Source organism: Ursus maritimus, unplaced genomic scaffold (assembly GCF_017311325.1).
Source record: "Ursus maritimus isolate PB19 unplaced genomic scaffold, ASM1731132v1 scaffold_32, whole genome shotgun sequence".
NCBI classification, from domain to species: Eukaryota; Metazoa; Chordata; class Mammalia; order Carnivora; family Ursidae; genus Ursus; species Ursus maritimus.
The window spans coordinates 955,459-970,179 of NW_024425786.1; the positions used below are offsets into that span (position 1 = coordinate 955,459).

General features: G+C 56.9%; 1 protein-coding gene across 1 annotated transcript in view; it reads left to right on the forward strand.

Annotated features, from left to right (window-relative positions):
- The first annotated feature begins 4,106 nt into the window (after positions 1–4,106).
- PRKCZ (protein kinase C zeta) overlaps positions 4,107–14,721 on the forward strand; it is a 103,963-nt gene continuing 93,348 nt past the window's right edge. Inside the window, exons 1-4 of the mRNA XM_040645656.1 lie at positions 4,107–4,231; positions 6,971–7,092; positions 7,946–8,035; positions 9,412–9,462. Of these exons, the coding sequence (XP_040501590.1) occupies positions 4,161–4,231; positions 6,971–7,092; positions 7,946–8,035; positions 9,412–9,462 (334 nt within the window). The 5' untranslated portion in view covers positions 4,107–4,160. The remainder of the gene's footprint in view (positions 4,232–6,970; positions 7,093–7,945; positions 8,036–9,411; positions 9,463–14,721) is intronic.

Consider the following 14,721-nt stretch of genomic DNA (forward strand, 5'->3'; position numbering starts at 1 on the left):
CCCTAAAGCATCTTGACATCATTTGAGAGCATCCTCATAAAGAACACTCATGGAAGAAAATCAGAGGGTGAGCTAGGTGGGGCCTGGCCATCCTCCCCCCAACCAGTTCTGCACCTGCTCTGGGGTCCCAAGTGACAGGAGAGGGACACCCTCCCAGTGGGGTTTGTCGGGAGATGAGGGAGGCAGGGCAGCAGCGTTCCCTTCTCCCGACACCCTCCTGTGATATTGAGATTTACAGCAAGCCTCTGTCACTTTCATAAACCCTTTTAAAAAGCCCACACCCTTGTATTTTTTCATTCTGGAAATAAGTGTCATCATGAAAGCACGTGAGGTGTTTGCAGGGAGAGTTGGGAAACACAGAAGCAGCTGAGAGGTGGAAGGGACCTGCCCTCAGCCCCAGGGCCTTTGGCAGGTCTGTCCTTGGGCGACCAAGGGCACCTCCCCGCCCCACCCTCCCCAGCCCCCTTACTTGGCAGACTGGAGAGGCAGGAGCCCCTCCCAGTGCCCCCCAGCGCGGGGCCTGGTGCCACCAATACTGAGGGTGTCCACTTACTCACTCCCTTCCTCATTCATTCCACGATGTGCCAGACACCCGGACACCATGGGGACATGGCAGTGGCCTATGCTGACTGGGTCCCAACCCCTGTCACGTGTGGGGTGGGGAGTGGTTGGAAAATTTGGGAACAAACGCCCTGTGCCTGTTGTCAGGACGCAGGTGCCGCCCGCCTGCCTGTCAGGACTACGCCCTCTATCCTTGAGGCCTTAAGGGTTGGGGGGGTGCTCAGCGCAGGTGGCTGCCCACACTCTGGAGACTGTCCACAGGCCTGGTGGGCAGGGGGATCTGCTGTTGTGCAGAGCTGTTTGGTGGGGGGTAGGATACAAAAGCCAAAGGCCTCCACACTCGAGTGCAGTCCTGGGAGGCCTCAGGTAAGTTTTCTGGGCGCTGCAGATGACCCCTGTGCCCTCGCCCTGGCCTGAGACAGGATGTGTAAGAGACTCAGGGTGGAGCCTTCCCCTGGCCCTCCTCCTGGAATAGGCCTCTCCCCCTCCCCCAACCCTAATGGAGAACACAGCCCCCCCCCCAAGCTGTGCGGCTTCAGGCTCTCTTCCCGACTCCCCTCCCTAGGACTGGGGGCGCAGCAGTACAGACGCCGGTGCCAGTTTCCAGGACAGAGGTTCCGCATGTCAGCTCAGATTCGCGGGTGAGGTCAGTCCCCACAAGGGTACCAGGACACTCGAGTCTCCCACCCCAGCAAGGGCTGCCCTGGTTAGAAAGGGCTCAGGGGCCAGACTCGGGCTGTTGTGTCTGGTGGGGCATGTCAGAGAAATGGCAATACAGTGGGATGGACATCCGCCGGCCCATCCTGCCCTGCAGTGGGCAGAGGGCATCAGGAACTGGACTCGCTGCCTCCTTCCCCATCTTTGAGGCAGGGAATGAGAATGCTAGGGAGATGCTGTGGGGGGGGGGTCAGGGACCCCCCCTCCATACGGAGATGGCCTGTGTCCACTGAGACGCAACCTCGCTCTTCTCCACCAGTCAGGACCGCCCGAGGCCATGTGCCGGGCTGGGGTCTGGACGGTCAAGGGGACAAGGCCACAGTGCCGCCCACGGGCTGGTCGAGGGGCCTCACACAGGGAGAGGTGCATCCCACACACTGCCTCCTTGGTGCTGCTCACCTGGCAGACTCCCGCTCATCCCTACGGGCACCAGGCTGCTCCCCCGGCCTAGCAAACGCTCGTACCCCCTCCCCTTCATGCCCAACTGACAGCCACAGAGCTCTATGTGCCCATGCTGGGGCCATGGAGGAATCACCTACAGGGTGGAGTGGGGGAGCAGAGGAACACAGGCATGATATTAAATGGAAACTCAAAGGAAGTGTGGGTCTGCGCAAAGGTGCTTCTGGGAGAGGGATGCCAGCATGTGCAAAGGCCCTGAGGCAAGGGGAAGCAAAGTGGCCAGGTATCTGGAGGGGAGTGAGGCAGGATGAGGACAGTGGGAGATGAAGACAGAAAGGAATGGGGCCCCAGATCCCATAGGACCTATGGGCTTTTCCTGAGAATAGTGGGCATCACTGGGGGTTTTGAACACCAGATCGATGGACATGGACCGACTTATGTTTTTAAGGAAATTGGAGGCTGCTGCAAAAACCCACACACAGAGGATGTGGCTGGGACCAGTGGTAGCAACAGAGGTGGTGGGATGTGGTAGGAGTCTGGAAATATGCTGAAGGTGGAGCCGCCAGGATTTGCAGACGGAGGCGTGTGGGGTATAAGAGGGAAAGGAGGTTTTTGAGCTGAGAGAGATCTGCTAGGATGGGAGGTGTGTGTGGTGGGGGGAGGAGTTCAGAGGAGCGATTTAGCTCAGGTTGGTGTTTGGAGCCCTAAGTGGAAATGAGATGCTGGGGTGGGAGGGGGGCATTTAAGAGTGAGACCAGGAGGAAGCAGCAGAGGGAGATGCAGGGGAGAGTAGCAGGAGAGGCAGAGAGCAGTGCCCTAGGGTAAGAGCTTCTAGGAGGGGCCAGACCACTGCCAAGGGTCAATCAAGAAAAAGTCCGAGAACTGACCATAGTAGTCAAAACACAGGAGTTGGTGATGAGAGTGCAGGTGTGTGTGTGTGTGGGGGGGTGCTCAAGAGAAAGTAGCAGGAGGTAGAGCCGGGATGAAGGCTGCAGACTCCGGCGGTTTGGTTGTAAAGAGGAGCAGAGAAACGGATGGGTGTGAGGGGCAAGCCTTTTGTTGTTTTACCAAGGGACAGCTGACAGCCTTTTAAGTAGGTGAGAGGTGGGCTTCCAACAGGTTTCTCTGGGTCCATCTCTAGGGAGAATATGAGTTCCGTGACCATGACTGTCCACTTGGTTCTCCAGGCTCACCCCAGGGCCTGGTTCCCAGGAAGCATCTGGGGATGAGAATGTGACCTGTACAGGAAGCCCTTCCCATTGTCCAGGTGAGGCCTGAAGGCTTGGCCAGGCCTGGAGTCCCGGGTCAGAGGTTGCCAGCTGGGTGGTGTGGGGAGGGGGCGGACAAGTGGAGTGCAGACCTCAGTCTTCGGTGCCCACCTGGTACCCAGGTGAGGTCCTACAAACGCAGATCTGGGCCCCGTTGATGCAATCAGCATGTGGCCCCTGGGGGCCGTGGAGGGTGTTCAGAGGCCGCTGTCCAGATCAAGTTATTAAGACCCACGGAGTTCGGGAATTCAGAAATGAAGGTCACGGGCGACATGGGCAAATGCAGTGTCCCTGTCCGGGCCGAGGAGTGAACTGGAACAGAGGGACCCAACAGCTAGTGTAGACAAGACTTCCGTGCAATAGGATCTTGGGTTCTGCAAGGGGAGGAGGGCAGCTGAGACGGACGTCCCCGTGATTTTGGTTGAGTGCTCTGCTCCCGCCCCTCAAGTCACCGGCGACCCTTTCCCACTGTCCGCTAGACCAGCGGCTCTCGGACTCGCGTTCACCTCCGAAATACCCAGGGCTTGTTCGCACAGACTGCTGGAGTTTCGATTCCGTGAATGTGGGCTGGGGCACCCGAGATAGCTTGCATTTTCAACAGGTTCTCGGGGCGCTGCAGCGCAGGGGCCCCACCTGGGAAGCACGGTCCCCGGGGGCCCACTCCACCCAGGGGCCTGCGCTCTGGGCCGACCCGGCACCGCCTCTGGTTGCCGGGCAGAGCCGGGCCGCGCGCGCCTCCATTGGCCGCAGGTGGGCCGTGCCCCGCCCGACAGGTAGTCCGCCCCGCGCGGAGCCATTGGGTCGCCGCCGCGGGGACCCCCGGGGATTGGCCCAGGTAGCGGCCCCGCCTCGCCCTCATTGGCCGCAGGTGCCACCGCCCCCGCCCCGGGACCGCCCGTCCCGCCGATTGGCCGCCCGCTGGGCCTCGGGTCGGCCATGTTCGGACCACCCCCCCGCCCCCCCGCCCCCAGGCCTGACACCGGGACTCCGTGCGCGCCCCTCGCGCGTCCCCGCTGGCCGTGTCCCCTGTCCCGCCCAGCCCGCCACCCAAGTTCCGCGGAGTTGGCCGGACCCACGCCTCTGAGTCCCGGCGCCACGTGCGCCCTTCCGCGTTCCGCCGCCGGCCCCACCTGGCGCCCCGGCCGGCCGCTGGGTCCCCGCGCCATGGCCCGAGCGCCCAGGGCGCGGCGCTGACGGCGGCCGGCGGAGCTCGCCATGCCCAGCAGGACCGGCCCCAAGATGGACGGGAGCGGCTGCCGCGTCCGCCTGAAGGCGCACTACAGCGGGTGAGCGCGTTGCGCCCGACGGCGGGGCCGGCGGGCCGCGGGCAGAGCCGGGCGCGGGGAGACGGCCCGGACCGCGCCTGCCGTCGGGGACCGTGTCGCCGCCACTGCGGCGCGGGAGGGAGGGGACGGCGAGGCCCCTCCGGGCCCAGGGGCGCCCCGGGAGGTCCTGACGCGCCGTTGCCGTAGAGGCGGCCCGGGACGCGGCGGGCGCTCCAGGCGCCCTGGAATGTCACTCGCGGGAAAGCTCGCGGGGAGGGTGGAGTCGCTGGGTCCTCTGGCGCCCAGGCTCGGAGCGCTGCGGTTGCTAGCGGCTGCGCCGGTCCCTCCCCGCCCCGGCGGGGTTTTCCTCGGCTCGGACCCGCCGGAAGGGCGTTGCGGCTCGGGAGGCGCCCACAGCCTGGGGCACAGGACGGAGATATTGCCGGCAAAGTGGGCTGGACGTTAGGGCCACAGACCTGCAAGGGCTGAAGTTTTTGCCAAATGAAAACTGCCGGCAGAGTTTTAAAAATCAGGGTTTCCTAAACTTTTCCCAATTTACCCGGATAGAGGTTTCCATTTAAGAAAAGTTTAACGACCCAGGAGAAGGTTAGGTGCAGTGAGCAGCCCGCCGTTGCGCGAAGTGGGGCGGGGTGGGGGGGGTCCTTGTAAATCTTGGGACCGGGTCTTTCGGACTCTGATCAGCTCACGTCCGCGCGCGGCGCCCTGGACTCGACCTGCTCGCTGTAAAATGGGGCGAGCGGGCACCTCACAGGGGTCAGAGGCCGGGAGCGCTTGGCCCCACCCGGGGAGCACCGGGCACTTGGCTGCCGCGGGGCCGCCCGGCTGATGGTGGGGCGGTGCCCCGAGGCAGGATCCTGCCTCCGCCCTGAGCGCCGTGTAGACGTCTCTGCTGCTGCTTCTTTACCGGTGGTCTCCCCAGAGGTGCATCTCCTGGTGCATCCTCCAAGCTGAGGAGAGGCTTGGGGCTCTTGTCTTGGGGGGGGGCACTTTGTTTGGGGTCTCAGGTCGGAACTGCCCTGTCCCTTCTGCCATCCTCATCTGGGTCACCTGGGAGCAGGATATGTGTGGGAGAGTTGGTGACCAGGCTCTAGGGAGGAATGATTTCTGGGGGAGGGACGGCCAGCCCACCAGAAGAGGTCTCGGAGTTCCGTCTTCTGGCCCAGAAGGGTGGTTTGCCTATGTAAAACCAGTTCTCAGACTCATCAGAGGGCCAGAACATCTTGGCTTGCTGGTCGGTGAACTGTGTGGAAGGCCTGTCACCATATCAGAGACAGTCCTCTTCCCATCCAGGAATCGTGGGATTGAGCAATAAGCCACTTTGTGAAAAATCAGAGTTGATCCTCAGAGGAAGTCCACACCCCAGCAGCCCAGGTTGGGTGGGGACTGGATCCCCGCCCCCCAGCCTGCCCCCAGACTGGGTTCAAGTAGGCACCTTCAGGCACTGAGGGGAGGGATGGAGGCAGGCAAGACGGGACTTGGGCAGAGTTCACTGGAGCCCTTGGGAGTTCTGGACTGAGCCACCGATGCCCCCGTCCCCGCCCCTGACTTTGGCCCCTGGAGAGTGCTTTGGTTACCGCCAGTAATGTGACCTCTTGAGTCTAGTTTCCCCTGGCTGATGAGGCCCCCACTCATCCTGTTCCTCCCATTCCCTACCTCCTCTCCTCTCTCTCCCCTTCCCTCCACCCCTTTCCCCCTTCCTTTCATTCTCCTCTCCCCACCCTTCCCCTGCCCCTTCCCCTCTTCCTCCTCTTCCTCCCACACTCTTCCTTTGTCCCAATGTGGTACTGTCCTCTTTTCTGCCTCAGGCCGCACTGAGGTTCCTGCCCTGCCCCAGCTCCTCACTCCCTCCCACTGCCTCTGCCCTGGTCCCTCTCCCATGCGACTACAAACCTCGCCCTCTGAGTGGGGAGGGGTGGGCCTCAGTGCAGCCATGATATTGGTTCTGGAAAGCACCCACCAAGATCAGAGCCCGAGTATCCAAACCACAAGGGCCCAGGTGGAATTCTGTCTCCGGATGGGGCTGTGCTGCCGCCTGGCCGCTGGGAGGTGGCTCTCAGGCAGCAGGGCTGCAGCTGAGGGTCAGGCCCATTGCAGTGCCATTCTGAGAAATAGGGGGCCCCCAGCTTGACCTTTGGAGGATGTGCTGACACTGGGGTCTAGCTAGGTCCCCACGGCGTCCAGCAGCACCTGTGTTTTGAGGGGATTTCTGGGTGATGCACACTGGAGTTAGAGACCCCACTTTGCCAGGTTGAGTCCCAGATGCCCACTTCTCTGAGCTCACGTCACAACCATGCGGGGTCTTGCATCCCTCCAGCTCAGGCCTGGGCTACTGTTCGCACCGTCAGCTTTGGCGGAAGGTCTGATGAGCCAGCGGGCTGATCTGAACACACCGTCCACCTGCCCTGCAGCCCTCCTATGTGACCTTTTGAATTTGAACCTGGTGCCTGAGCAAGTGCTCGCCCGGCTTCCACTGTCCCTTTCTGATATCCCTGCCTCATTCTTACCTGCCCCCCCCCCCCATTTAGGCACATCCAGGTGCAGGATAGATCTTTCCTTTCTGTGCAGGGGCATTCATGGTAGTCATTAAAAAACAAGACTGTGGTCAGTGGTTCTGTGGGGGGGGGGTGTAATATTTTGTTTGGGAAAATTTTCATTTATGTAATCAATAACTCAGTTAATCAGTATTTAATTTGATTTAAATGTGCTCCTTGGTGAAACATGTGCATCCTCTTTGCCCAGGGACATCCTGATCACCAGCCTAGACGCAGCGATGACCTTCGAGGAGCTCTGTAAGGAAGTGAGAGAGATGTGCAGTCTCCACCAGGGGCACCCGCTCACCCTGAAGTGGGTGGACAGTGAAGGTAGCGCCCTTGGTCTTATGTCCGGCGGACTGTAAATCTCTAAGTCTTCCGTGTGCAGGAAGTTAGATCAGCCCCTCCGTGGGGAGATTTAAAACTAGGGGATTAAGCTAGTTAATAGCCATCGTCCCCCGCAGGGATGCTGGAAATCACTTCCTCAAGAGGCCGGTCAAAAAGGAAGCTGGGTTTGGGGGTTGGGGAAGGGCAGACTGGGAGGGGGCTTCAGGGGTCTCCCTGTCCCCACCTGGGGCCAGCCCTTGCCCTCCTTCCCTGTTCTTCCTCTCTCCTGTTCTGGGCTTTCCAGTGGGTGATTTGGAAGGATAAGTTCTTTTTTATTTTCATCTTCTCAGGGAGAGCTGGAGGGTAAGTAGCTAGGGCCCCATAGTGTCCTTCCCCCTCCCGTTCCTTCCCCCTCTCCATCCTTCTCTCTCTCAGTCAGACACACATCTGAGAAAGCTGGGGGGTGGGGATGCAGTCCAGCTGCCAGCTGAGGACACAGGGGAGCAGCAGCGTCAGCCCCCTGGGGCATTGGTGCTGTGCGGTTCTATATTCCTATCCAGGATGGGGGCAGGGAGCCTTTTCTTTCATCTAGGACTAACCTAGGAAGAATGTCCTTAATCCTGTCCAAGCCATGAGAGTTAGCACGGTTTACATCTGCAGGTGGACTTCTCAGGGCTCATTCTGGGGAGCTGCCGGTTCTGATGTGGGCCCCTGGTCCTGCTCGCTATTCTTGGGTCTCCCAGCTCTGCAAGGGGTGGCTGGACAGGAGCAGCCAGGCTTTGCCCTTCCCAACCTGAGTTGGACCACTTTGCCTCAGGCCTGCGGTGGCCTCAGTGATGTCTCTTGCCCCACCTAGGTGACCCCTGCACCGTGTCCTCCCAGATGGAGCTGGAGGAGGCCTTCCGCCTGGCCTGTCAGCGCAGGGATGAAGGGCTCATCATTCACGGTCAGTGGCGGCTGGAGGGGTGGGGTGGTCCTACTGTGGTCTGGGGAGACGGAAGCCTAGCATGGTTTCCAGACAGCCTAGGGGACTAGAAAACATGAAGGATCATGGTTTAAAATCTTGGGATTCCAGAGAATTTAAGGATGTTGAATACAGTGCAGTTTGGGTTTGTTTTTTCTTTTACATCTTATTAACCCAAATAAAAATTGCCGTAGCTGGTAAAGAGTCAGAAAAGCCCTTTCTCACTGGACACAGGGGCCTGGGTTCTGGTTGCCGGTCCTCATTGTCCCCGTTCCCGGGAGGCCGACATCACTGGGTGCATCAGAAGCCTGGGCTCTCTCACCGGTCTCCACCTTTTTGGAAGCTGAAAGGGTCCCGGCCCAGAGCGTATAAGGGCAGGTGGAAGGGGGGCCGTGCATAGTACAGTCAGGGTGGACGAGACCCGCCCTGTACCTGTCTCCTGGCTCACAGCTGTCCTCAGCTTGAAGCTCGGAGCTGTGTTATAGATTGAGTCACGGGAAATACGAATTATTACGATTTCAATATAGTCTGAATTGGGGGTTTCAGGCTGCCCCCCAACACTCTTGGGGTCCTGTGGGGTGTCTGAGCATGGTTCCGACCAGCCCCGTCTGCATTCTCTCTGTGCGGCCTAGACTCTCAGCCGGGCGGGTAGGCAGGGACGGCGGGGCCCAAGCTTGACGCCGCTGGGACCGGAGCTCCCAACCAGCGGTGTTCTGTGGGACAGTCGTTGTCCCTGGTGCGGGGCTAGGAGCCGGTTGCAGGGTCCAGCTTCTGCAGCTCTGTGTGTGAACGGGGTTTGCAGCGAGAGCCCCGACCCTGCCGGCGTCTGATCACGGTGCCGAGCCTCTCAACACTGCCGGCTGCTTTCAAAAGCCGGTGTTGTTTTCTAGATAAGGAAGTGGTTTCTTCAGCTAAGTTGTAATACTTTTTAAGCTTCTGTTTTAATAATCTGTGAGGGAAACCCAGGGTCTATTTTAAGATATTTAATTTTGAACTCCACCTTGAGTGCGAAATAGAATCCGGTGTTTCGAAGTCCATTTCGAAGCAGGCGCAGCTCCTAACTTTCTGTGTTAATTTACGGCTGCGAGTCAGGAGGGTTCCTGGGGCAGCTGTTGTCTAGGCCCCCACACTGCTTTGCCCCCCAGAGTTTTTTAGTGCACTTGGAAGTCCTTTAGAAGTCCATTTTGACGTTGGTGTCCTTGGGTTTCCATGCTTTTGCCACAGTGGGTGTCTCGTCGGGGTAGGTTGGTCAGCAGCGTGGGCTTCGTGTGAAAGCCCGTCTGGTCAGCCTGACTCGGCGCAGGACCTTCCACAGGACGCGCTGAGTGACCGACTGCTCTTTCTCTCCCTCTGTCCAGTGTTCCCCAGCATCCCCGAGCAGCCAGGCATGCCTTGTCCGGGAGAAGACAGTGAGTACTGCCGTTTTCCTATGACGCGTGTCGCACGTTGCCGCTTGAGTTCTTGATCCTTGCTGTCAGGACGGTGGAGACGGGGGCCTTTTGTGGGCCACGGCTTAGGAACGGTTATCCTCGCGAAGCGACTAAAGGCAGAGTGAGTGGTTGATGTGCCCTCATGTGGGGTTTTCGCGGGTGCGCCCGCCTTGGCCTGTGTGTGTTCCGGCTGGCAGGTGCTGCCCTCAGACGCTGCTGGGTCCATTGGCGCCGTAAGGGGAAGTGCAGGAAGTGCCTTGATCTCCCCAAGGAGGGAGGGCCCGGCTGGGACAGCTGGAGACCTGGTCGTTTATGCTCTCCGCAGTCCTAGTGGCCCCCAGGGATGCCGTGGGAGCATCCTTTTCATCTCCCCATGGGTCTGTTGAGACGGGATGAAGTCCCAGGAGCAGTGGGTCCAGAACAGAGCTTCTGATCTTGTCCCGGGGACCGTCGGAGCCCGAGCAGGTCAGAGCCGTTCTGCTCACTCTGTCCTTGAGGGCAGAGCACCCATGTGGGGCATAAATTGCTCACCAGCCACCCAGACCCTCCTCTGGCCTGGGGCTGTGCCGTCTCGGGCAGAGGCCGTGCCAAGATCGTGTCACTCACTGGGCCCCTGGGGAGATGGTAAGTGGGCAGCTGTGTGCATCAGTCTTGGGTTTAGGAAAGCAGGGGGGCTGAAGATAGATTTGGGGGCCCTTAGCATATAGGAGAGGGTGGCTGGGAGTGGCCTGGCCTTGTAGCTCCCAAGGAACACACGGACCCTGAAGGAACAGCCAGCAAGGCCGTGGGGCCATGTGGACCGTGGCGTCCTGGCCACGGTGAAGCAGGTGGTCTGATGAGGCCAGAACGCCGGGGCTGCCTGCATCTGCCGCCACGGCCAGCCGATAGGGCGGTGGACACGAGGGGGGTTTCTGGGAGAGTGCAAGGAGGCACATATCCTTCACTTAGTCCTGCTTGTGCCTCCGCACAAGGCAGTGCTTGGGCTCGGTACCCCCCACCCAGCCCCAGGACGTCCTAGCTGGGAGGCAGATGACAGGCCAGATAAATACGTAAATGCTCCGAGTCAGACAGTGATCAGTGTCGCCCAGGTAGCCATGTAGCCCGAGGTGGGGGGGGGGTGGAGGCTGGGAGGGGCCTGCTGGTGGACAGTTGGAGGCCAGGAAGCTGCACTGAGGGGCTGTCCCGTGGGAAAGAACGTTCTAGCAGTGGCCCTTCCGGGGAAGTGGAGGCCAGTGGGGCCCACCCGGGCGAGGGCAGAGGACGCTTGTGTGCTTGTATGGCTTTGCTGAGCGTGGGACTTGGGAGCTGCCGGGATGTGGGTCGGGAGAGGTTTATGAGGTGGGACATGCAGGGTCCCTGCCACAGGTGGAAGTGGGAGTGGCTGGCCAGTGATGGTGTCACTGTGGGGGAATGTAGGGAATGTGAACTTCAAGAAAGCACCGTCCTGGGCTGTTCCGCTGCCGGCGGGTCCTCGAGATGCTTACCAGGGGCGGCTCTGTGGCTTTGAAGACCACTCAGAGAGTTGTTGATCATTCCACCAGCCCTTGGGAGCGCCAGGTCCCAGGGAGGGGCTGAGGGTGGTTGACGTGTCTCTCCCTGCCCACGATCCCTGCTCCACACGTCGGCACCCGAACACCAGGCACACAGGAGAAGGGCGGCCTCATCTCGCTGGCCAGGGGTGTGTGAGGAGAACGCCTGCCTCACGAGGGGCCTCCGGGGTTCCTGGGCTCTTGGAGTGTAGGTGTTTTCCCCTGTATTTTACTCTTCTGCTTAATTTTAACGTCCCCACGGTGGACAGGGTGTGCTGTGTGTTTTTGGTGCCTGTGTGGGCATTCATGTTCAAGTTTTCTTGGCCTCGAGCAGCATGCCTGATGCCAGGGGAGCAAGAAGGGTCGGACAGGTGCCATGTGAATGGCGCCCTTGAGCTGTGTCAGGACCGCATGAAGCGGGCCGGATGGACTGGCAGACTGTGGCCAGAGATGGACAGGCAGCAGGAATGCGGTCCCGTGGTGGCACCTGGGCACATCCAGCTGGAAGGGCCACCTTACACCACCTGGACCCGTGTCCCCTTTCAGTTGAACACCTTCTAGCACCTTCTGTTCAGGTCATGAATCTGGATTTCATCGGTTCTATAGACCGATTGTGTAAAGTGGGGCACATGGGCGGCTCCGTCGGTTGAGCGTCTGACTCTTGATTTCGTCTTAGGTCATGATTTGGGGTCATGGGATCGAGCCCCAAGACAGGCTCTGTGCTCAGCGGGGAGTCTGCTTGGGATTCTCCCTCTGCCCCTCCCCCGTGTGCATGTGCACATGTGTGCACGCTTGCATGTGTGCGCATTCTCTCTCTCTCTGGAATAAATAAATAAATCTTTAAACAAATTGTGTAAAGTACAGGTAACATAAAATGTGCTATTTTAACCACTATGTGGTGAATGATTCTGTGGCATTTAGTACACTCGGTGCTGTGCAAGCCCTCTACCTACTTCCGGAACCGTTCCGGAAGGTCAGCAGCCATCCCCACTCATCCTCCGCCCAGCCCCCGACCGTCCCTGTGGATTTACCTGGTTGGACTCTATCACAGAATCATGCGGCATGTGGTATTTTGTAATTGGGTTCTTTTACTCAGCACGATGTTTTCGAAGTTCATGCCTGTTACAGCGTGTGTCAAAACGACATTCCTTTCTTTTCCCAATTTTTTACTGTGGTAAATTACATACAACGTAAAACTTACCATCTTGACCATTTTTGAGTGTGCGGTTCACTGATGTGAATACGTTCACGTTGTCGTTCAGCCGCGACCATCCGCCTCCTGAACCTTTCTCATCTTATGAAATCGCAGCTCTGTCCCCATTCAACAGGAATCCCCAGCCCCTGGCTCCCACCCTTCCACTTTCTGTTCGGTGATTCTGACTTCTCTGAGTGCTTCTGAGTACCTCGTATAAACGGAATTGAACAGGATTTGTCTTTTGTGACTGGTTGTTTTACTCAGCATGCTGTCCTCCAGGCTCATCGGTGTCGAAGTGGACGTCGGGGTTTCCTTGTTTCTAAGGCTGAGTAGTAAGTATTCCGTTGTATGGACAGATCGCATTTGGTTTGTGCTGCCGTGAACATGGGTGTGCAGATATCTCTTCGAGAGCTGCCTTCCACTTTTGGGGGGTGTAGACAAGTGCATCCGCTGCACTGTATGTAACTCTGTTTGACTTTTCAAGGAGCCTCCGCACTGTCTCCCATAGTGGCTGCTCCAGTTTGCATTCCTACCAACAGTGCGTGGGGTTCCCGATTTCCCCACATCCTCGTCTACACCTGTAGTTTTCCTGCCATCCCCGTGGGTGTGAGGCGGTCTCCCATTGTAGTGCTGATTTGCATCTCCGTGATGCTCCTTGAGCGTCTTTTCCCAGGCTTATTCCATTGTTATGTCTTCTTTGGAGAAATGTCTGTTCAAGTCCTTCACCCATTTTTGAGTTGGGTTGTTAATTTTTTTGTTGCTGGGTTTTGGGAGTCTTCTTTCTACCCAGGGTTTTAATCCCTTATCAGCTATATGGTTTGCAAATATTTTCTCTCATCCTGTGGGTTGCTGTTTTCCTCTGTGGATCGTGTCCCTTGATGCACAGAATTTTTAAATTTTCATGTGGTCCAATTTGTGTGTTTTTGTTTTTGTTGCCTGTGGTGTCACATCTAGGAAATCACTGTCAAATACAATGTGGTCAAGTTTTATCCTGTATTTTCTTCTAAGAGTTTTATAATTTTAGGCTTTACATTTAGGTTTTTGATGCATTTTGGGTTAATTTTTGTATATGGTGTGAGGTAAGGGTCCAACTTCATTCTTTTGCATGTGGATATCAAGTTTTCCCAGCGCCGTTTGTTGAAAAAACCAACCTTTCACTATCAAATGATCTTAGCCCTCTTGTCAAGAGTCATCAGACACCACGGGAGGGTTGGTTTCTGGGCTCTCTATTCTCTTGGACTTCATGTCTGTTTTTATGCCAACATCACATTTTTTTGGTTACTGTAGTAAGTTTTGAAATGAGGGAGTGTGAGGCCTCCAGTTTTGTTCTTTTTCAATATGGTTTGGCTGTTCTGGGTCCCTTGAGATGGTTTTTAGGATGGGTATTTCTATTTCTGCAAAACATGTCATTGGGATTTTGATAAGGATTGCATGGAATGTGTAGGTTGGTTTGGGTGGTATTAACATGATGACAGCATTAAGCATTCTAACCCATACACATGGGACGTCTTAATTTTGTCACATTTAATTTCTTTCAGCACTGTTTTGTAGTTTTCAGTGTGCAAGTCTTTCACCTCCTTGGTAGGCTTATTCTTAAGTATTTTATTCTTGATGCTATTATAAAATGGAACTTTTTTTTTTTTTTAAGATTTTATTTATTTATTTGACAGAGAGAGAGTGAGAGAGGGAACACAAGCAGGGGGAGTGGGAGAGGGAGAAACAGGCTTCCCGCCGAGCAGGGAGCTTGATATGGGGCTGAATCCCAGGACCCTGGGATCACAACCTGAGCCAAAGGCAGACCCTTAACGACTGATCCACCCAGGCGTCCCCAGACCTGTTTTCTTAATTTCTTTTTTGGATTGTTCATTGCTTGTGTATAAAAATGCAACTGAGTTTTGTGTGTTGGCTTTACATCCCATTTTACTGAACTTGTTGATTAGTTCTGACAGCTTTTTTGTGAAATCATTAGGGGTTTCTCTATCGTCTGCAAACAGAGATCATGTTACTTACCCCTTTCCAATTTATGTGCTCTGATTATTTTTTTTCTTGCCTAATTGCTCCTGCTAAAACTTCCACTACTGTGTTGAATAGAAGAGTGGGCGTCCTTGTGTTGTTCATGATCTTGGAGGACGAGCTTTCAATCTTTCACCACCCCGTGAGATGTTTGCTGGGGGTTTTTCATATTTGGCTTTTACTCTGTTGAGGTAGTTTTCATCTGTGTTATAATGAGACATGTATATGGTGTTTGTCCCCGGTTTCTGTCAAAGCTCCTAAATCCCTTTAAGTCTCCTGAGTGGTGGGAGTGTCTTTTATCATTCATTGAAAGTTCCTCCGGCATACACTTGATTTATGCTAATGAGGTGATTTAGGGTGGGGCCTCTGGATAGCCTCAGGATGGGGTGGTGACAAGAAAGACCTTGTGGCTGGAGGATTGGAGTTTCCAACCCTCCCCTCCGACCTCTGGGGAGGAGAGAGGGGCTGCAGGTTGAATCAATCAGGTCTATGAAACGAACC